Here is a 23814-nt window from a genome sequence, read left to right on the forward strand (position 1 = left end):
CGTCACAAGTGTCCTGAGACTAAGGGGCTTGGGTGGGATGAGTGCTGGGAACCCCCCTGCGAGCACACCTGTCGCCAGAGCAAACACGAAATCTTGAAAAATCCATATAAATCACATTTGCTGTTTGTATCACTTGGAAAAAGAAGAAGAAGAAGAAAAAAAAAGCAGCGCCACACAAGCCATTTTATCAAAAGAAAATCCCTGGGGGACTGAACTATACAAGTCACCAAAGTGAATATATTAAGTCGTACTTGAGTTGTGATCATTTATTTATATCTCATGCATTCTTGGATTGAAACTTTTGAATGTTCAAACTTTTGACGTTGGCAGCTGGCAACCAATCTCCAATTCTCCCTCCGTCGGGAGAAGGAAGGATTTCATGCTACAGGTCAAGACACTAGAGGATGCAGAGAAAAGGCCTGTTTCCTGAGATCAGGATTTCAACCTTCGTAGTCTACCCAGACTAAATATCCACCCATTTCATTTTGTGTAAGGCATTGATTTTGATGTCTTATAATCTGTGAGTCCACGTGTAATATTTTCTTACGAAAACATTGTTTTCCGTGTGCGGGTGGTGGGATGGACTACCATAAATGAGTCGCTAAACTCAGTTAATTATTACAGGGCATTCACGTTCAATAGAAATTCATTTTTTCAAGCCAACCTTTTGGTAAGAATCCCAACGCCATCCACCCTGTCGGGGTCAGAATGCTATCTGTGGCCGGCAGAAAGCCCCGTTGCATCTGGTGAATATGCTAAAACTCATTAGTGTTTATACCATTGGGCACATTTAAACTTCTTTCTACTTGGTACTCCTGCAAATAAGAAGTTGTTGATGTTTTGACATAATTGGATCAGGCCTTTCCATACAAATCCTATAATCTGTAATCCTTCTTGAATCTGGTTTTAAAAAACATATTTAAGCTCCTTCTAAGAATCTCTTATATGCCATCCCGGAATCCTGCCTCTTTCCATCCCCAGCCGTCTCTCAAAGTGAGAATCCTTGAAACTTTAACATGCGCATACCAATTAGGGGTTAATTCAGGAACAAACCAGCAACTGGTGACCGCCAAGGGGAAGGGGTGGGGCTGGGAGGAACAGGTGAAGGGGATCAAGAGGCGCAAACTTTCACTTATAAAACCAACGTCATGGGGATGAGAAAAAAGAATGAATCCACGCGATTTCTTTTTTTTTTTTTTTCACATGATTTCTAAACATCGTTCACTGACTCTTGTGCCTTAACTGGGGTAAATCCTAAGAGCAAACAGCTACAAAGAAAAATCTGGAAATGCACCGTGTAGGCTTCGTGCGAGGGGTGGTGTAAACGGAAGGTCTCCAGGGTGTATGAAGGGAAAGAGCGACGAAGTAAATGTACTGAGGGCGCTGGGTTATACCCAGAGACGGGGAGGAGCGGGGACAAGGACAGGGACCCGAGAGATGAAGAAAAATGGCAAAAGGGTCGTGAAAGGTAACTGCAGTGCAGGGCACACACCGGGCACCGTCCGGGCGGTCCAGCTTCTCCGTGGGTGTGAAACCTTTGCCAAGTTCCAAGGATTAGGACCTCCTCAGAGGCTGACATCGCATCTTCCATCTTTTGGAAACGCCCAGACTCCCTCTTTAATGCCCAAACTTTGTTTCCTACCGCGCTTGGCCAGAGAGACACACGCTATCTTGGATTCTTAAGAAACCGAATATTTGAGCACCCCCAGGTAAGCCGCTCATGAAACAGCGCGGACTCCCCGCCAGGTTACTTGTGCAGTGCACGCCCCTGCCTCCGAGCAGGAACCGCAGCCTGGACACGCGCCGCCCGGACCTCAGGGGCCCACCGGCACCCGCAGGCCCCTCGCTCTGCACACCGGGGGTGAGACCCGAGTTGTAAAAAGCGAAGCCTGTGCTCCCTTCCTCACACTCGGCACAGTCCACGCGGCCAACACCACGGGGTGCACTCCCCACCCTTTCACACTGTCCCCTTAGGGTCAGAGCGCTGTGCAGGCCGAGCCCCCGAGCCTGTTCCTCCTGGACCGTCCTTCTTTCACAGAAGCTTGCGCTCCCTCCTCTGTCTGTGCTTGTGGCAAACTCTGGCATCTGCGTGTACCCTTGAAGGGTACCCCCTGACCCTGGCATCTGCATGTACCCCTGGAGGGCATCCACGACTCCCGGCCCCCCGGCCCCTGTGATCCCCGCAGCCCCTGGCATCTGCGTGCACCCCTGAAGGGCACCCCCCGGCCCCCAGCATCTATGTACCCCCTGCAGGGCATCCATGGCCCCCGGCCCCCGCAGCCCCTGGCATCTGCATGCACCCCTGCAGGGCCTCTGTGGCTCCCCCGACCCCCTTAAACCCCAGCATCTGCATGTACCCCCTGCAGGGCATCCACAGCCTCCGGCTCCCTGGGCCCCGCAGCTGCAGCCCCCAGCATCTGCGTGCACCAGGGCCTCTGCGGCCCCCCGGCTTCCAATGGCCTGACTGCAGAGCTCAGGCTCCTCTCAGGCACCAACAGCCTTGTTTCATCACCCGCCACCTTCACAGCCCGATCGCAGGGGCCCCGCGACCCCACGGCGACGAGCTAGCCACCTGGGGACACGGCCACCCCTCTCCCATCTGCTCGGGCTGGGGAATTGCTTGCATTGTCGGGAGCCAACCTGCAGCTTTGACCTCGAGTCCTAGCGCCGGGCCCCAGAGCGACAGACACCCCGTCCTGCTCGCAGGGACTCAAACCCCTGAAGGCTCACGTGGCACTCGGCACTTCCACGCACAAGGCAACTCCCAGTGTCCAGGATGAGGCAGTGCTCTCCCCGAGCCAGCGGTGATCAAGGACATCCTTGAGGCTTTTGCTCTGCCACGGGCTCTCGCTGCAGAGGGGTTCTCCTCCTGCCTGATTTACTTACGAAAAATATTCAATTACGTCCCAAGTTTAATTCACTTAGTAATGAAAAGTAAATGAACCCAACCGGCAAGTTTGATTTGTCTTGGAAAGAGAGAAACTGCTTTGCAAAGAGCAAACAAAGTTAAATTAAAATAAGTGACTCTCCACACTCTGGAAACTGAATTTCTCCCCAACGCACTCCTTGACAGATCAGGGACACGGGCTGACACCCGCGGGGAGCACGCCGTCCTGGGGACAGCTCTGATGGCCACGTGGGGTGCATGTGAGGCTGGTAGACAGGGGTTCAAGCCCTCCCACGCAGACACCCCTCCTCCCCCAGGAAGCAGGCAGCCAACCTGAGTGAGGGGACTGCAGGGGGTGGCCCCACGGGGGGAGGGGGCAGCAGATGAAGGATATGGGGGGAGGGCACGGCCCTGGAGGGTAGGGGGGTTCGGGGGAAGGCGTGAGGCCCCCACGGGGTCTGGGGGCGGTGGGGGACGACAAGGGGTGGCTCTGGGGCTTTGGGGCGCCGGGCCTACCGTTCTTGCAGATGGGGCAGCACTGGTCCGGCTCGTACACGGGGTCCACGCACTCCGTCTGCGGACAGGCGGACACTGTGCACAGCACCTCTCCGCTGGCCTCGCAGCGGCAGCGCTCGCACGGAGACACCTGTAACAGAGGCGGGGTCAGACTCCGTGTGCCCCTCCCCCTGCCGCGTCCCCCCCCCCCCCCCCCCCCGACCGCCTGCGGACGCCCAGGTGTGTTACAACGTCAAACAGGTTCCAGCCCCAGGCCGAGCAGGGGGCTGCGTGTCACTGGCTGCTGGCCCAATGCACACAGCCCCCTCCAGCCTGGTGCTCATAGCCCCCCCCCGCCTGGTGCTCATAGCCCCACCCGCCCCCCCCCCCCCGCCTGGTGCACACAGGTCTCCACCCCCCCAGGTGCCCCCCCCCCCCACAGAGGTGGACGGCAGAGCAGAGTGGGGGCAGGGTGAGGAAGGAGGTCCCTGTTGGGGCCATCCCAGGACAGCCTCAGGTCCACGCTTCCTGAGGAGGCTGCCCCGGGAAGGGAATGTAGGTGTGGCCCCACCAAGCACCTCGGGGCTCCCTCCTGCTGGGTGACCTGGGTGACCCAGGCCTCTCCCAGGCTGCCACTGCGCTGCAGCCACTGCCCCATTGGCCGAGCCCCACGCCCTCCCAGGTGGGCCACTGCCAGCTCCGCCCGCCGCCCCTGCCCGCAGAAAGGAGAATTCAGACCTGCACCCCCTCCACCCCCCCACCCCCTGGCTGCTTCGGGGGGCTGGAGATCACCTGGGCAGGATTCAGGGCCATGGTCCAGCTCTGGCCTGTAGCTGGCCGAGCTGCGAGTGAGCGCCAAGTGCGAGGGCGGTGTGTGTGAGTGAGCTTGTGAGCAAGTGTGTGCCCGGGTGTGAGGGAGACCGAGGGGCCTGGGGAGCGGACGCCCGTCTGTCTGGCCGCAGTGGGGCTGTGGTTCCCAGGAGGGCGGTGGGCACTGCGGGCTCCCCTGCTCCTGGCAGGGCCTCTGCACCCGCCCCCCCACAATGCCCCCCTCCCCCCGCAAGGTGGACTAGGTAGCAGGCACCACAGGGAAAGGCTGTGCAGGTAGAAGGCGGGGTTCCTGGTGCGTCAGAGCCCCATGGGGGCCCTGGGTTGGGCGAGGACAGCCCAGCTGGAGGGGACGGTCGTCCTAGAGGAACAAGGGGGCCCGGAATCGCTGGGGTCTGTCCTAGAGAGGGGCACAGGCCAGCGCCATGGCCCAGGCTGCCCTGTGGGGACGCGGGAAGCTCGTGGGGCCTTGAAGGAAGGGGCGGCCAGGCCTCCAGCTGTGTCCCCAGGGGGGCTCCAGGACAAGCCACGAAGGGGCGACCACAGGCCCCAAAGGACGCAGACGCCGGGCCGCGCGACAGAGTGGACCTCAGCCCACAGCCCCACGCGGGGCAGGGCACCTGGGAGGACAGGCCTGGGCACACGCGTCCCGGCGCCCCTCCCGCCTGCAGCACACACAGGCCCGACGGTGCCCCGGCCTGAGCCTCTTTCCCTGGAGGCTCTGCAACCCTATCAAGGTCCCTGGGGAGTTTTGCTGCCGCAGAACGTGTAGGAATCCTGCCCCAACGGCTCGGACATCGATGTCTCAAGACCATGAAGTGGCAGGGGGGTGGGGGGGCGGCAGGTGGCTCAGGGCTCGAACGGCTGAGCAGGGTTTGGCTCAGGTCATGGCCTCAGGGGCGCAGGGTCGAGCCCTGTGGCCCCTCGCTGTTCGCGGAGTCTGGGATTCCCTGTCTCCCTCCGACCCTCCCTCCCTCCCTCCCTCCCTCCGTCTCTCAAATAAATGAATCCTACACATGAGTTGAAGCTCAGAGGCAGGACCATCCCAGGTGCGCATGCATCATGCTCCGACCTCACCTCCGGCCACCGGCCCAGCTCTGCCCTCGCACAGGGGTCTGGCCCCGCCGAGCCCCACGCTGAGCCCAGTGGCCCACACAGGCGGCCAGACCCCCATCCCCTTGGAGGACACATGGGCGCCGCCGACCCACCAGGGAAGGGTCCCCTCTGAGCCGAGCTCCCCGATCTAGTCACAGATCCCGGGAATCCACTCACTTACCGGACCCCTGCGGGCCTGCGGGGGCCCCCAGCCCACGGCACAGACCTCCTGCTGGGCCCCGGGCCACCCACCCGGCCGGCGACAATGCAGCCGACCAAAGCCCGGCCGGCCCCATGCGAGCCAAGCACGGCTCCACGCGGACACGGGCTTTGCACTCCGCTGCCACGTGTGCTGTCCCGTCGCCCAGGGAGGGCTCAGCATCGGCTGGACCCTCTGCACTTGACGCTCAGCCCGAGCGCATCCCCTCTGGGAAGCCTCCCACGGCGCACCTGTGGCACGGTCCCCCGTGGAGCCCGTCACCCCTGATGCCCCCCAGGCCACACGCAGCACCGGGGCGGGAAGCCTGCAGAGCTATGAGCCCCCGACGCTGCCACCCCAACGCCATGTGCCCATGTGGCGCGGGGGGAGGACTTGGCCGCCGTGTCTGCGTGGGAGGCCCGAGGCCGCGTGGTCCTCCCCCAGCAGCCTGAGCTCCACAAGGCCTCCCGCCATCGCCGTGTCCCGTGTCCCGCTTCCCGCCGCGTCCCCACCTCCACCTCTGGGACCGGCCGCGCCAACTTCCGGGCACCTCTCTGCCGACAGACTGGCCCCCTGCCTCTGCTTCCAAAGCTGTCCTCTCCCCGACAGACGCGTGGCCAGCGGTGACCTAACCTCGACACCACAGTGCCCCTTGCTGGCAAAGCGGCTCGTCCAGCGTGTGCAGCACGGCGTGCGACACACACCCTGCCATCCTCCGGGCGCAGCCCCGAGTGCGGATGGACAGGATTTGCACGCACGGCCTCCAGGCACGCACGGCCTCCAGGAACCCCCGGGCGTGGAGGGAGCGTCTGCACCGCGGGCCGGAGGGAGGCAGAGCAGGGACCAGGTGGACGCGCACGGCCGGCTCCGCGGTAGCCCTGCGCCCACCCCGGGCCCGAAGTCAGACGGGCGAGTCCCGCTCCCGCCCTGTTTCTGGAAGGAAGGAGGAGCGCGGGCGGGAATTGGGGCAGGTGCGCGAGCCGGGCAGCGGCCGCGGGCCCTGGGAGAGGCACGGAGCTGGCGCCCCGGCCACACGGCCTCCCGGTCAGGTGCTTGTGTCCGCAGCCCGGACGCCAGCAGTAGGGCCGGGAGATCCAGGTCGCACCTATTTCCAACCAGCCGCGTGGGCACAGGCGCCCCAGCCTCGAGGGGAGCGGCTCTTCTGTGTGCAGGGACGCCCACTCGGAGGGTGTTGCTTGAATCAAGTGCCCGGACGCAATCAGTGAGGATGTCGACGGCAGAGGGGCACAGGCGGGTGGGACGGTCCTAAAGAGGCCGACGTGCGCCCCTTGGACCTCATCTCTTGGACCTCGTCTCGTATGTTTTACATCAGCCAGCTGGGTTGTCGACAGGCGTCGGCCGGCGGGAAGCGCGTCTCGTGCGACATCATAGCTGGGATCTCAGTCGCCGTGACCACGAGGAAGCCTGGTCTTGCGTGTCCCAAGTCCCGTCCCCCCGGGGAGACTGAGACTGCGTCTTTCCCGCCCACCGCGTTCGCTCGTCCGCTGGCCAGTCAGCCACCCACGTCCCCCAAGTGCAGCTTCGACAGCTTCGGCCTCCCTCTGGGTGTGTGCTGCCAGACAGGGCCGCGGGACAGGTGCACCACGCCGCGGGTCCCCCGAATCCTGTCACCGTTGCTAGAGTCCAGTCTGGAACTTTGTACCACGCTTCCCGGAGGAGCGGCCGCGAAACCCCAGTGGCTCCCGACATGGTGGCTCTTGGAGGCTCCTGGTGGCTCCTGGAAGTTCCTGGTGGTTCCTGGTGGCTCCTGGTGGCTCCTGGTGGCTCCTGGAGGTTCCTGGTGGTTCCTGGAGGTTCCTGGTGGTTCCTGGTGGCTCCTGGTGGCCAGCAAGCCATCCCAGGCTGGAGGCAGAGGCTTCCCTAGGGGCAGGCACATGGGAGGCAGACCGTCCCCAAAATGCTGGAGCATGCGGGGAGATGGGGCGGGTGTCAGCCCAGAGAGAAGCAGCAGAAGAGGGGCTGAGAGCACGGGGCTCCCCGTCAGCTAGACTTGTCCCCGGCTCTGTGTCTGCCATCAGCAGAGCTGTTCCCTTCGTGACCCCCAAACTACCGGGGTCGGCAATGCCGCGAAGTGAGACAAACCTGAGAACGGAGTAGGGCCTGGCATTGGGCGGCCGCTCCCTCCCCCCCTCCCCGGAGGCCCAGGAGCTCGGGGCTCCCAAGCACCAGGGCAGCAGCCGCCGGATTCGGGATGACTCAAAGCCGAGGCCGCGCATCAGTCACACGGGGGGTGGTCACGGAGTGAGCCCGGCTCACCACCTACGACGGAAAACCCTGGAAAGGTGATGGACGGCTCGGCTGCAGGAGGGTCGCTCAGCACCTGGGAAACAGGGGGGCCACGCGGGGTGCCCACACCCGGGCGGGGGGACACAGACGAGCCTCTCCGCGGGCAGGGGCCACGTGTCATCCACACGCGGAACAGAAGGCCTGTCCCCGGAGGGATGGGGCGAGAGCGGGTGAGCCGGGTGCACCCAGAGACGCGGCGCCTGCCCGACGTGGGGAGGCAGGGCCCCCAGACCCTGCGGGAGCGGCCGGAGCAGTCCCCAGGCGGGGTCAGAGGTCACACCGAGCCCCTCCTGCCTCCGCTTCTAACCCTCTTGCTCCGTCCGAGTGGCTGGGGACCCAGACTCGCTCGCTGAGCCAGCAGACGGTGCGCGGCCTGTGGGTTGGTGACGACGGACACACAGGTCCTAGGACGGCGACTGCAGGACCAGCCTCCCCAGGTCCCGACGCCGGCCCCCCACATCTGTGCGACCCCACGGCCCCCCTGCCCTGAGGGGTCCCGCAGCCCCGCGGTCAGGAGCGGACAGGTCACCGTGCGGCACGGTGCTCGGCCCGGGTAGGACGAGGACGCGTCAATGAGACGCTGACGAAGGGCAAGAGTGGCCGGAGCGGACTCAGCTCGTGCGTGGTCAGAACCTGCGAGGCAAAGCTGTGGCCTCTGATCGGAAAGGGAGGGACGATGGCCAAGGACGGCGGGGACGGCGCAGGGGGGAGGGCGAGGGGCCAGGGGTCCTGGGGGGTCAGGGCGGCACAGATGCCCCAAGCTCCCCTGCAGGGAGGCCCCGGCCGCAGCCCTGGGGGGCACAGCACCCACACGCGGCCTCAGCCCCACGGGAGCCCCGCACCTGCCAGGGCCCCTCTCCGGGGGCCGAGCCACCCTCCCCAACACCCTATGGCGGCGTGAGCCCCCGGCACGGTCTGCGGAGGAACGAAGGAGGTGAGAGACGTCCTCAAGCAGGGAGGAATCCTGCAATGCCGAGTAACTACCCCAAACCATGAGACTCCCAAGAGCTCCAAGGGTCATGGTCTCGCCCGTCGGCAGGTGCGGGGGCCACAGGCCAGGGCAATCGTCCCAAAGCTACGGGGCGTCCCTCCCCCGCCCCTGCACCTGGGCCCCACCTGCACATCCTGACCCTGGTGAAGGGGCCACGAGGTGCCTGGGGCGCGGGCGGACGGCCAGGTGGCTCCGGGTGGGGATGACAGGCAGCCGGCCCACGAGTCATAGTTGCGTTCTGGTCACCAGATGGCAGAGGCGTCCTTTCCAGCGGCTGAGCTGGCGCCCGAGCTCCGGGCTCCCACTGCCCACAGGGAAGTGTCGGGTGGGACCGCTGCTGCAGGAGCCCTGCGACCTGGGAGCCCAAGAGGACTGCGGGCGCTGCCCTTCAGGTGGGGGTTTCTGTACCTTTTTTGTTTGTTTGTTTCTGGAGCAAAACACACCCAGGAGTCTGAGCGTCGCCAGGAACACGTGCACGGCAGCCTGGACAGGGACCCGGTGAGGCCACACCCCTACCCCCGGGGCAGTCCCAAGAAGGCACCAGCCGGCCGCCTCTCCCAGCCTCCCCCCTGCCCCTGCAGGAAGCTGGGGAGTGGGGGGACCGCGCTGTCACCGATTCTCAGCCCGTCCCCAGGGCCCAGCCAGTTTCCTCCCCTGGAGCCATGTCACGAAGGCGGCGGCGGCACCGCTGGGCCCTGTCCCGCCCCCACCTGAGGGACCACAGAGGAGCCCCCAGGGCGCCCCCAGCCTCAGGGCCAGGCCTCCCGCACGCCCCTCCGCACCTGCCTCCGGGCCCGAGGGGAATGCGGCTCCTGCCCGGCCACCCTCCCGCCTCCAACACCCGCCCCGGCCCTGCAGCCCTAGGAAGCCTCTGCCTCCCGCGCCCGTCGGGAAGGAGGATTGCATTGTTTTGTTCTCTTTGTCCTTCCGCTTTCTGTCAGAGACGGACGTGCACACCAAGGGACTTAATTAAGAACCGTCCCCCGGAAGCTGACCCAGGAGGGGCCGGGCTGGCAGTGTGGACAGTGCGCTGTGCTCGGGGCACCCGCTGCGGGGTCAGGACAACGGCGAGGAGGCCACTCCTCCTGGGCTCCAGATGCAGCCCCGGGACGCAGTCGGACCACGCCAGCCTCCCGCTCTGGGCTGCGTGGCTGGCATCCCCCCAGGACTCCCAGGCCGAGCCTTCGTTCTCAGAGGGACGGCGTTGGGGGGGCGGGGACACTAGGAGCCGAGGTCAGGAGGCTGGGGCCCCCGCGGGAGCACTGCCCACGGGAGGACGCGGGGAGAGGGTGGCCACCTCCCGGCCGCCAATGAAGCAGGTCCGCTGGCACCTCAGGGTAGGGCTCCCGGCCTCCCCCACGGGGAGAAGCAAGTGTCTGTGAGCGTGTGCGGTGGAGGCACGTGCGTGCTCCCGAGGGCCAGCCCCAGCCCGCACCCTGGCCCCCCGCTCACGGCCCCGGCCGCCCGACCCGGCAGCAGAGGGTGCAGCTCCCTTAGCAGACGCCCTGCTCATGCACAGATTCCTACCCGAGCCCTGAGCAGAGGGGACACATGGCCCACAGGGCAGTGCCCCCCCCCACCCCGGGGTCACACCCCGTGGACGACAGCCCTGCGAGAAATGTTCCGGAAGCCAGACTTCCTCATTTTAAAGTCTCTTGTTTCAGAATTGGAGTGAAGGGTGAGAGCCGAGTAAACCCCCGAGAGAAAGAAGCGGAGACCCCGGCCCCTCCCTTAATATACAAATGACTAAAATGATCCAAAGACGAGGCTTTTCAAAGGTGGATGTGAGGGTGTGATGGGGGATTGGCTCTCGCAAGGGTCACAAATTTAGATTTTTTTTTTTCAGGGGCCTACAGGGTAAGGAAACAAGCTGGTGAACAACAGGTGCCTAGTAGGGAGGGGTGGGGACTGCGACGCACTAGAAGGGAAACAATGCACGGGACACAAGAGGCCGACGTCGTCCTCACAGGTGCGCACACAGACCCCAGAAGAAAACTAAGCCATGCCGCTCAGCTGCGGCATCCCTCATTTGAGAGGACAGTAATAAGGCGCATCTTCGCGGAGAGGAATCAAAGTGGCCAAGGAATAGGTGCATTTCCTCTCCCCCAAGCTGGCCAGGCCCCAGGCCCAGGGCTCGTACTCCCCAGGGTTCAGGTGGCCCGCAGACACCTGTCTGGACAGCATCTGAGGTCAGAGTCTGGCTGCCTTGAGGCTCCGTTCAGCGAGTGTGAGCTGCCAACTACCCAGAAGGTGCTGGACCAGGGCCGGAGCCCGGGGCAGCGGGCGCTGTCGCCTAACACGCGGGCCCCGTGCTTCTCCCTGGAGCTGGGCCTCTTCCAAACCTCCTGGAATCACGACAGGACGCCGCCAGCCGTCCCTCCAGGTAACGAGGTCCCTTCCACGGGGCTCTAAGCTGGGCTCTCTCACAAGCCGCGTGGTCCTGACAGCCGCCCGCTGCCCCCAGGAGCAAGATGTGCTTTCCTACTTGGCTTCCCGGAGGCCGCAGCGACCAGAGGGCGGCTCTGCCATCAGCAGGAGGCGACCTGAGCTGAGGCTGGCATCAGAACACAGCTGATCCCTCAGGCTGCCCCGTCCTGCTCCGCACAGGCTCCCGGAAAGGCAGTGGCCTTGTCGGATTTCTTTCCCTGCCCACCTCTGCACCCCTGACACGTCCGCATGTGCGACACGGCGAAGCTACCAGCGGGTCAAGGCACAGGTGCGCAGGGACGAGACAGGGGACTGCTGGCCTCCTGCACTGCTCCCGTGGGGACAGAGACGCCACCGTGATAGCCCGTCCGCTGGCCGAAGGCTCGTGTCCCCGGAACATAACTGTCAAGGATGCCACAGTGTGACCAGGAGCACGGTGATCACTTCTGACACCCTGACGGGGATTAATAAATGAGTCTGGGCTCGCCTGAAACTAAGCGTGTGTTTTATCTGCCTTAAGCCTCTATGGAGACACCGAGATACTTTTTCAAGAGACACATGAGGTTTGAAAGTAAAATATAAATAAGAAATTGTTTTTAAAGCTGAATGAGGGGGACGCCCAGGTGGGTCAGTGGTTGAGCATCTGCCTTTGGTCCAGGGTGTGACCCCGGGGTCCTGGGATCGAGTCCTGCTTCGGGGTCCCCGCATGGAGCCTGCTTCTCCCTCTGCCTGTGTCTCTGCCACTCCCTGTGTCTCTCATGAATAAATAAATAAAATATTTTAAAAAAGAAATAAAGCTGAATGAGGGAAATATGTTTGTGTAGCACGTCAACCCACGGGGAAAGCAGAGAGACCCTCCAGAAGGACCAACCCACCGGCAGATCCGGGTAGAGGCATTACCATTTTCTTCCGAGCTGCCTCGTGGAGCACAGGAATGGCACGCCAAGCAAGGGGGGCTTGTCGCCTGGACGTGTTACCACAGGAAGGTCAGGACAATGACCCATAGGCCATAAAAGCTTGGTGGCGTCTGTGTCCAACAGCCCTGGAAAGCAGGAGGGGTCTCTGGAACCGCTCACCTGTGGCATTACTGGGCCTAGAGCTGAGCTAGCTGCCCCCCCCCCCCCCCCGCCCATAATAACCTTTATCCAAGAACATTTAAGTTCTATCAAAGGTCATTTCCTGTTTGTTCAAAAATAAAGTGCCCAACCCAAAATTCAGCCCGGAGACCACTCCCCTCCTCAGGCAGGTGGGGCATTCAGCACCCGCACTGCTGAAGGTGGTTGTCAGAGGCTGCCCTGCATGCTCGTTTGACAGCATGCGCTCTATTTTTGTTTAAAAATATCTTTGATAGGGGCTGCCTCAGTGGCTCAGCGGTTTAGCACCGCCTTCAGCCCAGGGCATGATCCTGGAGACCCGAGATCGAGTCCCACGTCAGGCTCCCTGCATGGAGCCTGCTTCTACCTCTGCCTGTCTGTCTGTCTGTCTGTATCTCTGTGTGTGTGTGTCTCTAATAAATAAATGAAATCTTTAAAAAAAAAAAATCTTTGATCGGGAACACCTGGGTGGCTCAGTCAGTTAAGCATCCAACTCCTGATTTCGGCTCAGGTCATGATCTCGGGGGTCATGGGACTGAGTCCCAGGTAAGGCTCCACACTCAGTGCTGAGTCTGCTTGAGAGTCTCTGCCCTTCCCCAACTCACACTCTGTAAATAAATAAATGGAATCTTAAACAAAAATAATTCTAAAAAAAATCAAATATCTTTGTTCAGGCTCCTTCCTGAAGGATAGTTTTGCTGGATATAGAAATTGGATTAACTCTTCTTCCCTCTTTGCTCCTTTAAAGATGCTCTACCATTTGGGTTTTCCACTGTTGACAAGAAGCCAGCCGTCCACCTAGATGCTGCTCTTTTGCAGGTCAAGTCTTTTCTCTCTGGTTGCTCTTAAAACCTCTTGCCTTGGGTGCTTTGCCGTCTCACTATAACATGGCAAGGGGGTCGGACAACCTTTTGGTTTCTCTTTCTTTAGGTTCGGGGGGGATTCTTGAATCAGAAAATAGCAGTCTTTCCATCCAAAAGCCTGAGACACCAACCCCTCGTTTCTCCCATATTCTCTCTATCACCTCTTGCAGAATTCTGATCTGATCCTTATTGAATGTCCTCTCCGTGTCCTCCATGGATCCAAACATCTCCTTCCTATGTTCCATCTGTGCGTCCCTGTCTGACCTGGGTGACCTCTACAAATCTATCTGCCGGTTCGCTGAATTGACCCGTAAACCACCTGATGTGCTGTTGAGTCCCCTGTTGAGCATTAATCCAGACTCTCATATCCTCTCTTTGTAGAAGTCCCACCTCTTTCATGAAGCTGACTAGTATCCGGACTATGCTTACCCGTACAGTTTATGTCAACATGTATATTTTTGCACATTAAGTAGCCCTATTTATACCCCCACATTTGGGTTCTACTGGACTACTTTGGTCTCAGCGGACTTCTGCTTATGATGCCCCTCCTCGTGTGTGATTTCCGTTGTGCTGTCACATTCCTTGGAACACTGTTTGTGGAGATTCTTTGCAGCCCGGGTGGAGTGTGCATTCCTCCTGGGAGCATCGGCTACTGTCAGATACCAGTGGATCCTTTAAATGAAAATACCCCACCCGGGTTTTGAGGGGGCCACCCAGGGGAGTATGAATACGGGCTTCATGCTCATAAGAGACCGTGTGCCCTGGAGACAGCAAGTGTTCAGAGCAAGCCTGTCGACTGGGCTCAGCCCTGAGGCCCACGCAGGGCAGTCTGCTGCTTCTTTGCAGGACATGCTCTTGAGGGGAGCACGGTCTCCTGCGACTCATCCTGACCTGACGCTCTCTCCTCGGGGCCCTGGGCTTGTCACGTGCCCCAGCCTGGCCCTGAGTACCCACGGCCTGGACCCCCGGCATCAGGAGATGCTCTCAGGTGGCCACTGCTGCAGGGCTGACTTTCCTGTCTGGATTCTACTTCCAGGGATTAATTTCTCTTACTTTTTTTTTTTTTTTTTTTTTTTTTGCCATTTAAGCTGTGCTTTTAAGAAAATGTATTTTATATGATATCTGGGATTTCACGAGTTTTGTAAGTGGTAGGTTTTCAGGCTATCGTTGTTACATATTCCCAGGCAAGCAAGGGGTGGTCTCATCATGTTTAAAGCAAAATCATTTCTGGAAATGCTCAGAGCCACATGCCATCTTAATTTTCCATCCCTATGCTTTTCCAGGGGCCTAGGGCTTCCGAGAGAACTTGCAGGGCCATGGGCAGATGCCTGACATCATCCTTTTCTGCAGATTCGAAAGGCACTCCATGTCCTGGCCGCACCCCAGTGCCCGACAGAAATAGAATGAGAAGTGAAATCCAGCTGGCAGGATCTCAGGCTTGGAACAGAAGCAGCAAGAAAAGGATTTCCAGCTATGTGGTCAGAACCATACCACGAAGGATGGCTATAGGGTATGTAGGCTGGGGTGGAAAATCGTATCCTCCACCCAGACTCTCAGTTGTTCTCTTCGAGACAAACTCTCATCTCTTCCCTAGAAACCTGCCCCAGGATTGCTCGGTCGATTAAAAACAAGCCAGCAACCAGAGAGTCTCGATGGGCGGCTTCCACCTGTGTACCCTGCAGAGCCCCATGATGCTCCTCACAGCATATCACACACTCTGGGGTCACTGCCTGTTTACTGGAGGCACTCCAAGGTTTGTCATCATGTCTCCAGTACCTTGTGCAGTGCCTGGCAAACATTTATCCAAAAAAAAAAAAAAAAAAAAAAAAGGAAAAAGAAAAAGAAAAAAGAAAAAACAGAAAAAGAAAAAAATGTCTTGAATTAAAAAGCATACAAGAATAAATTCTTTTGGGGGATTTATCAGATTCAGAGATGCCGTTCACCAAGGAAATACTTATGGGCAGGCCCCAGAGAGCCCCTCCCTGATGACAAGCCTCTGCAGGAAGGCTTACCAGGGACCAAACACCCCGCCAGGGGGTAGTCATCCCCATGAGATGGCACAGGCAACAAGACACATCGAGAAACCACACCAACCTAGCTGCAGGCTTTTTTGTTTCTGTTTTTTTTTTTTTTTTTTTTAATTTGTTCAGAGATGTGTAGGTTCAAATTGCTTTCACATATATTTCATCTACTTCTCATAAACAGAGAGATAATCAGGATACTCTCCGCTCTGTACCACAAGGAGGTCTGAGAATTGCTCAGGGACACAGGGACACAACGGAAAAATGGCTCACACAGAGCTCTTTAGCTGGCAAGTTCTCTGTCCTCGAAGTTCTAGAAGACGCTGACTCTACTCATACGGAAGGGGCAGGGCATGCTAGCATGGGACCCGGGCTCCTCAGCGGGCATCTCTCCCCCCCGTAACCAGAGAGGCATTACACAGCCCTGTGGCCATAGGGCCGAGGGTGAATCGCGCCTCGTGGGCTGCGGTCAGCTGGAGGGCAAGGGCCCTTCCACGGGGGGAGCAGCCCAGCACAGCGTCGGCAGGTGGCTGCCATTTGGGAATCATTCCATTTTGACAGCAAATTGGCAATCGAGGTATAGACACGAGCGACTCATTTGTTAAATATCTGTACTAGCCAAACGGACGCCTTCCGTGTGGTGAGCCAAGCAGAACACCTCCCTGGGCTGGAGCTGGCCTCGGGCCACCAGTCTGCCTGCTGCGGGCCTGACAACGCCTGGGGTCCCGCCCACGTCTGGAGATCTGTTGTTCTGTCCACTGCCCACGGGAATCCTCCCCCCCTTGCCCTCAGGGAGCTCCTGGAAGTAAACGCTTCTGTCCTCCTTCCAACTCGAGATGGCATACGTTGAAGGACACGGGTATTTACTTTGTCCTAGGCGGCCTCAAATAGGGCATAAACCCACATCGATAAATGCTTGGTCAAGCTGACCCCACATCTCCCGGACACGAATGTGAGGCAGGTGCTCTGAACCTGCAGGAGCTTTCCCTTCTTCACGTGCCTAGAACTCTCTCCGTCACGCACAAGATGACACTTCATCACCATTTGGTCACGAACCTAAGACGGTGCCACTGGAAGCCCACGATTATCAGTGTACAACAGCCTAGGACTCAGACCCCGGTCCCCCCACGTACTGGCTCCGTGGCTTTGGTCAACCTACTTAACTGTGTTGAATCTTAAAGCTTAACATCTGACCACACTTGAACGTTCCCAAGGAAGCATATGGACTTCCCCCTTAAGAAACTGTTACCAATAAAAAATAAAATAAAATAAAATAAAATAAAATAAAATAAAATAAAATAAAATAATAAAATAAAATAAAATAAAATAAAAATAAAATAAAATAAAATAAAATAAAATAAAATAAAATAAAAATAAAATAAAATAAAATAAAATAAAATAAAATAAAATAAAATAAAATAAAATAACTGTTACCATTTAGGGGCGACTGGGCGGGGGGCTCTGTCGTTGAAGTGTCTGCCTTTAGCTCAGGTCCTGATCTCAGGGTCCTGGGATGGAGGCCCACATCGGGCTCCCTGCCCCTCCCCACCCCACCTCCCGCCCGCTCCTGTGTGTGTGCACTCTCTCCCTCTCTCAAATAAATAAATAAAAATCCTTAAAATAAAGAAATAAATAACTGTTACCTATTTACATGGCTTTGGATAGAAAGGCAGAAACCGAAAAGTCCAGAATTTAGAAAATCTGACTTGAAACCAAAACAAACTCAGAAGGAGCACACAGCACGAGCATCAGGGCCAGCTTAAGAACGCCAGCTTCACACAGCTGGACTCCGCGTTCTCTGCAAAGGTAAATAATAACAGTGTTGTTCTGTGTTAGGGGACATCAGCCAAGAGAACATAAAGACCATGAAACTGAAAAGTACGACGCCTGGGTCTCCCTCCCCGTCGGCACCTCCTGGTAACGACGGAGATCTCCGTCAGTGGAGCTTTGGATTCCAAATCTCATGGAAGAATTTTTTTCATCGCTGAACTTCTGGAAATGAGATTGCGCAGCGGGGTGAATCTCGGGGCAGACAGTGGCACCCTGGGGGAGCCTGGGTCCACCCTGGCCCCGCGCCTGTGGGTCTCCGGCCAGCTGCCTCCTGTCCAACAGGCCTCTTGCTCTCAAAGACAGTCGAGCAGGCCGTGCTCGTTCATAATTAAGTTCCCCCTTTTCTTCAACGAGCCACAACCGCCCCTCAGAGCTCCTGCTCCCTACGAGGGCCGCTGTGCCGAGACCAAACGGGTGTCCCGCCGGCCGCGAGAGCCATATAAGCGGGTCCCACAGCACACTGAAATGAGCCCGCAGACCCTGCTTCTGGGGGTCAAGACACCCCAGGACGGGGATGACTTACTTTGCGGCTCCACAGGAGGGTCCAGCTTTGGTGTGCTGCTGGCCTGCCCGGTAGCCGTCGGGACGGATTGGAAACTGCCCCGTGGAGCCCCCAAGAGCTCAGACCCCAGGGCAGAGGTAGTAGAGTAGCCCCTAACGTGGCGCCCAGAATGGGACAGACACGGACCAAGTGGGCTCGGGCGGGCTGCTGGCTCTGCTTCTCGGCGTCCAGTTTGTCATCAGTCCCTCCCAGCCTTCCATCGCACCTGCCCCTGCAGCCTTCCCCGCGACCCCCTCCACCTACACTCCTTGTGCCTCCCTGGGCTCCTGCATCTGTGGTCAACTGTGGCCTCGACACCCGTGACAGCTGCATTACAGCCCAGGTCGCGTCCTCCCTCCCAGATTCCCGCGTTCGAGTGCTGACCCCCGGTATCTCTGAGCGTGACTGTATTTCGAGACACGAGACGAGATATGTCAAAATGAGGCCATACAGGTGGGCCCCCGTCGGCTACGAGGAGGACACAGGTGGCCCTGGTGGGGACACGGGAGAAGACGGCCGTCTACACGCCCAGGAGAGAGGCCTCGGAAGGAGCCAGCCCGGCCCACACCTCGATCTCAGACCTCCAGCCTCAAGGGCCGGGAATCAACAAGTCTCTACCGTTGGAGCCGCCGGGTCAGCGGCACTTTGTCACAGCGGCCCCACGAGTGAACAGACCTGGGAGGCAGCACGTGAAAACACCATTGTTATACAAAAATATAAACCCACAGACCAGCTTCCTCATTCAAAGTCGGATACCTGCTGGCATAAGCTGACCACCAGGCTACTTGGCAGAATTTGAGAGCCAGCGCGGAATATGCTCTTCGTTACTCGGTGTTTGGTTTGCATATACAAGTTAAGTTGCAAATGCCCCCAGAAAAATGTGGGTATCTTATTATGAGCAGCCTAACGGGACGCCTTGGAAGCAGTGAGCGAGGTTGTCTGCCGACACCGGGCTGAGATCAAGCAGGTGGTGAGGAACAGAGCCGGGCTGGGACAGGGCGGGGAGCCCAGAGAGGAAGGAAAAGACGGGGCTCACTGTTGGACCTGGGCAGGGAGCCACGGGTCCAAGATGGAGAGGCACCCGGCACGGAGGGGGTGCGGGGGAGGCCCCCCTGGAGCCAAACCTGCCTTGCAGGCCCTGGGCAGGATCTACTGTTCTAGTGGCTTCCGGAAGGAGGCCCAGAGTGACCCCCCAGCCCCCGGCAGGACCCCCCCCCCCCGCAGAGAGCACAGGTACCTCCCAGGGAAGGAGGCCCAGGGTGAGCCCCAGCCCCAGCAGGAGACCCCCCCAGCAGAGAGCACAGGTGCCTGTGTGCCTCCCAGGGAAGGAGGCCCAGTGTGACCCCCGAGCCCCCGGCAGGACCCCCACCCAGCAGAGAGCACAGGTGCCTCCCAGGGACGGAGGCCCAGAACCCGCCGCCTTGCCATCTCCTCCCTGCCACGGTCCACAGCCTTCCACGCAGGGCCCCACGGTCCCACAAGCTTCGCCTCAATTACATCTTCGGAGAAGAGCAGAGCGTTTTCCCACGGCAAGGCCTCTCCACAGCCCCTCTCCACGCCCCTGCTCTGCACATGGCAACCACGGTGGCGCTCCCTGCAAAGCTCGGCGCCCCCAGACCAGGCAGGTGGACACAGCCGCCCAGCCCCGCAATTCTGCGCGACGGCAACCCCCAAGACGCCCGGGGCTCAGTGCTGGCCCCGCACCCTCGTCCCTCTGACACCCCCAGCAATGTGCCACAGCCCTTCTGGTACATGAGAGGAAACAAAGACATGGACGCGAAATGACTTGCACCAAACCACAGTGACTTAGGGAAATGCCTAGAATGTTCCTGACAGCAACAGAAACAGAGGAGCACAGGGTGCACACCGTCCAGGCGTGAAATCTTCACGCGTCACAGGAGCAAGCACACAATTGAAAGCTTGCAGCAGCTCTGCAACACCCTCGCCCGCACACGGCCCGGCAGCCGGTGGTGATTGGATGAAAGTTAGAAGTGAGGCGTCACCTGAGGATGGAAGATGCTCTTCATGCTCTAAAAAGAGGCTCGCCGGTACCTTAATCTTCCCAAGATCATAATCTTTGCAATCTCCCTTTTGTTGCTAACGTCGCCCGTGTCCAGCGCCTGAAACACAGTCTCCTCACTGAGCCCCTCCCTTCGGAAGCGGGGAGTCCGGGAAGGGCTCCCTCGTCCCCGGGCAAAGGCAGTTTCGGGGGGGCCCCGCGCTCAGCGGCCGAGCCCGGAAGCCGAAGTGCGAACTCTCCCTTCTGTCTGCCGTCTCGGGGACGCAACGGCCACCTCGTGATGTGCTTGGGCTTTCCAGATAAAAAATGCAGTGATTCCTCGGACGACGACACCCAGGGCTCACAATCAACGTCATTAATTAAAACCCTACAGCTGGCATGTGTTCTCCTGCGTCCTAGGTTTCCTTACGAGCCTCAAACTCAGGAGATCTGTGTGCGAGGCCCACGGCGACAGTCCTGCGCAGGCCAGCACAGAAGGGCCCTCCTCTGGCCTTGCCTCTGCGCCAGCGCCCCGAGAGGCCTGAGCTGGCCCCCAGCCAGAGCACCGGGCCGCCCGCTCCCACCATCCTCATGGCACAGGCCCGGCCTGGGTCGGAGGAGTCGCCCCACCAATTTTTCTTTGTTTCTCCAAAGGGCCCCCGTGAACAGCTGTACCCCCAGGCAGTGGGCATGGAGGTGGGCCCCGGGCCTCAGGCTGCCAGAGCCCCAGCAAGCCTCAGCTCACCTGGCGGCCCCTCACCTGGCGGACCAGGAACACGAACCCGGAGGGGACAAGCGCTCCGCTGGTTAGTGGCAAGGTCGGGATGGACACCCCGGTTTCCTGACTAAATCCCAGCATTGTCTCCACTTTATCTCCAGGTCCGGCCTTCCTGGCTTTCTGGCTCTACAACCCTGATGATTTATTCCTGAAATCCACACGGTGCCATCGCATCCTGGGCGTACCCTGAAGTGCAGGTCTCCGAGGCTGGGCGCTGGGCAGCCTCCAGCAGCAGGCAGGGTTCCTTCCCAACTGCCTTCTCCGTTCGGCTTTCGCGGCTGCACCTGCACGCTGCCCCCTTCCGCCCAGGAAACCTCCCAGGTGCCACGTCCGCGGGCCACGTCCAGCCCGGCCATGGGGGGGGGCCCTGGAAGAGGAGCTGAGCGTTTCAGCCCAGCCCGCCAGTGACAGGCAGGGCTGTCAAGTTCCCCAAGGGGCCCACAGTGGTGCCAGCCAGCACCTCCATGCAAACCTGCCCCTGGCTGAACGGGGGGGGGGGGGGGGGGGGAGGGGGGTTGTGTGTCCCACAGAGTGTGGGGGGAGAAGGTGTCACAGTGGAACTGAACTGCTTGGCCCGACCGACACATGAGTCTGCTTCTCAACAGCCGCCTCGCCTTCACCACATTATGTAAAGATTCAGTGCCTCGGTTTCCTCCTCTCCATCAACTGGAGATCTTAGGTAATAACCTGTTTGGCGGCGTGGTGCGCGGTTTAGCTAAGTCCACGCACCTGGAAACCTCAGGAGAGCCCGACACACAGCGTGGGCATCCAGGAGCCCGGGCGCCCTTGCACAGTGTTCCCGGTACCCACCTGGACCTGCACGATTTCTAACCCTACCCCTGGGCCTCCTGTCTCTGCCCTCCTCGACGTCCCGGGGGCCCATGAGCAAGCATTTTCCTCTCCTTTTCCTTTTTAGAACTTGTGCATGACACCCCACCCCCTAATCTGGGGAAATGGCTTATTGATGTGACTAGTCTTCCTTCATTAGGCATTATCCGAAGGATGTATCCCAAATGGCACGCAAATCGGCCTGCGCTTGGAAACAGGTTGAGTTTGCAGCCGCGGCAACAGGAGCAGCGCGCCCCGCCCCGCCCCGCCCCGCCGGGGTGCCTCGCCCTCTCCAGACCCAACCCCTCCGCGGGGGAGACCCCAAGGCCCCAGGAGTCACCGCGGACCCGGATGGGCCACACCGCTTTGGAGATTACCTCTGCACCCAAAGAGGGATCGAGCCGAGGGGACGCGGGCACAGCCGTGCGCCTCTTCTTCAAAGTGGGGCGCACGGGGCGCCCGGGGGGTCGCGCCCCGCGGCGCTGGGAGGTGCAAAGTGGGCCGGCGGGCGCTCGCCTCTTACCACGAACTCCTCCAGAGTCTGGTAGGTCCTGCCCCGGAACTCGCAGTAGTTCTTCCTCTCCTTGCACTGCGGGCAGCACTGGCTCGTGTCGACGTGGATGCAGCGCGGGTGCAGGCGCGGGCACTCGGGCTGCGCGCACAGCGGCCCCTCCTCGGTGCACAGGCAGGGGCAGGCCGAGGGGCCCGGCGCGAACTTCTCCCCGATGGCGTACACGAAGCCGCTCTCGTCCACGCAGCCCTTGCCGCGGTAGTCCGGGTACGCGTACTCCTCGGGCGGCTCGGGCGTGGGCGCCGGGTCGGCGCGGGCGGCGTCCTGCGCGGCGGGGGCCGGGGGCTCCCCCTGCGGGGTGTCCCCGCGCGCCCGGCCCTGCAGGTCCCCGGCCTTGGCGCCCGCGCCCTGGGCGGCCCAGGCCTGCTTCTGCCTGCTCCACGCGTCCCGGCCGGCCAGCCCGCGGCCGCCCCTGCTCTTCCAGTCGCGGCCGCCGCCGCCCTCGTCCCTCGCGGGCCGCCCGAGCTCGTCCACCCGCCCCGGGCCGTCCCGAGACGCGTGCTCGCGCTTCTCCTGGCCCGGCTGCGCGGGCGCCTGGGCCAGCTTCTCCAGCGGGATGCTCGGGCTGCACAGAGCCACCATCAGGCAGCAGGTGACCAGGAGCGAGCTGGACAGCGCGCCCACGGCCATGGCAGCGCCGCGGGGCATCCCCTCCCGCGTCCCGGCGGGCGGGCGGGCGGGGGGCGCGGCCGAGGGGCGAGTCGCATTCACGGCCCGGGGGCGCGCCGCCGCCAGCCGGGAGCCGCCGTCCCTGCGGAGAGAACAGCAGCACAGCTGAGCCCCGCGGCCCGCGCGCGCCCGGCCCCCGCCCGGCCCCGGCCGCGCTCCAGACGAACGAGCCGCGCGGCGCGGGCGGGGGCAGCCAGCCCGGACCTCCCCGGTGCCCGAGCCGGTGCCGGTGCCGGTGCCCAGGCGGACGCCGGCTCTGCCGCGCAGGGGCCGCACGGGGCGGGGCGGGGCGGGGAGGGGGGGCGCACGGGGGAGCCGGGCCCGCGCCCCCCGCACACCCCGGACAGCGCCGCGCGATCCGGAGCCCGGGAGCCCCCCCGCGCGCCCCTCCCCGGGTGCTAGCCACACTTTCCCGGGGCTCGCCACATGCCTGAGGATTCCGCAGTGGAGTTGCGCGCGGGGCCGGTGCGCGGGGGCTGCCCGAGGGCGCGAGGCCGAGGGCGCGGGAGGGGCTTCGCAGAGCTCCCGGGGCCCGGGACGCATCTCCAACAACTTTTCAAAAGCCTGGAGCGCAGGGAGCGGACGCCGCCTCCCCGCCCCCTCCTCCCTGGCCCCCAGCGCGGAAGGATGGTCCTGAGCACCACAGGCACGGGGTCGGGGTCCCGGGAGCTCCGGCTCCTCCACGCCCGCCCCCCCCCCCCCCCCCAGCCAGCCAGTCGGCTCCCAGAGCTTAGGTGGGAGACCCCCGCGCGGGCCGCTTCCACCCGGGAGGGGGGCGCAGCGATGGAGCACGAGGGTCCCTGCGGCCCCAGGGTGCGCGTCGGGGATGCAGGGCGGGGGCACGTCCCTGTCACTCTCCCCAGCTCCGAAAGCCTCTCCAGGTCCCAAAGTTTCTGCAGCCCGAAGGGGCCAAGGGAGCCGTCGACGCCGCGGGGTGTGGGCCGCGCCGCCTCTCTCCACCTCGCCCTGCAGCCAGCGGCCTCCGCCCGGCGCGCCCAGGGGTCGCCCCCACCCCCCACCCCAGGTAGGGCTGGGACAGTCCTGCCCTGTGCTCACTCCCAGCCCGGCCGAAGTCCTCAGCGCGGGAGAGCCGCCCCCACCCCCTCCAATCTGCGAATTCCAGGTGGGAGCCGGGGGGCCGGGGGGCCGGGGGCGCGGGAGGTCCTCAGAGCTGCAGGAAGGAGGAAGGGCGCGCCGGGCGCCGACGCCCCGCATGCACCCCCGGGCCCGGGGAGGCGCGCAGCCTACATACATGAGCGCAGAGCGCGGGCCGGACGCCGGGCTCGCCGCGGGCTCGGGGGCAGCAGCGGCGGGCGGGGGCCCTGCGCCCCACCTGCGCGCTCCGCCCGGCGCGTGCACCCGGCCGGGCGGCTCCGCGGGCTGCTCCGCGC

General features: G+C 61.4%; 1 protein-coding gene across 2 annotated transcripts in view; it reads right to left on the reverse strand.

The window, feature by feature from the left end:
* VWC2 (von Willebrand factor C domain containing 2) overlaps window positions 1–22426 on the reverse strand; it is a 100401-nt gene extending 77975 nt beyond the window's left edge. For both annotated transcript variants that reach the window (XR_013360606.1, XM_077864246.1), the window contains exons 1-2: window positions 21707–22426; window positions 3404–3533 (exon numbers count right to left, since the gene is read on the reverse strand). Coding sequence is in view for 1 of the 2 variants with exons in the window: in XM_077864246.1 (XP_077720372.1) it covers window positions 3404–3533; window positions 21707–22402 (826 nt within the window). In the remaining variant the exon portion in view is untranslated. The remainder of the gene's footprint in view (window positions 1–3403; window positions 3534–21706) is intronic.
* Window positions 22427–23814: the final 1388 nt, after the last annotated feature.

Source organism: Canis aureus, chromosome 21, assembly GCF_053574225.1.
Source record: "Canis aureus isolate CA01 chromosome 21, VMU_Caureus_v.1.0, whole genome shotgun sequence".
NCBI lineage: Eukaryota > Metazoa > Chordata > Mammalia > Carnivora > Canidae > Canis > Canis aureus.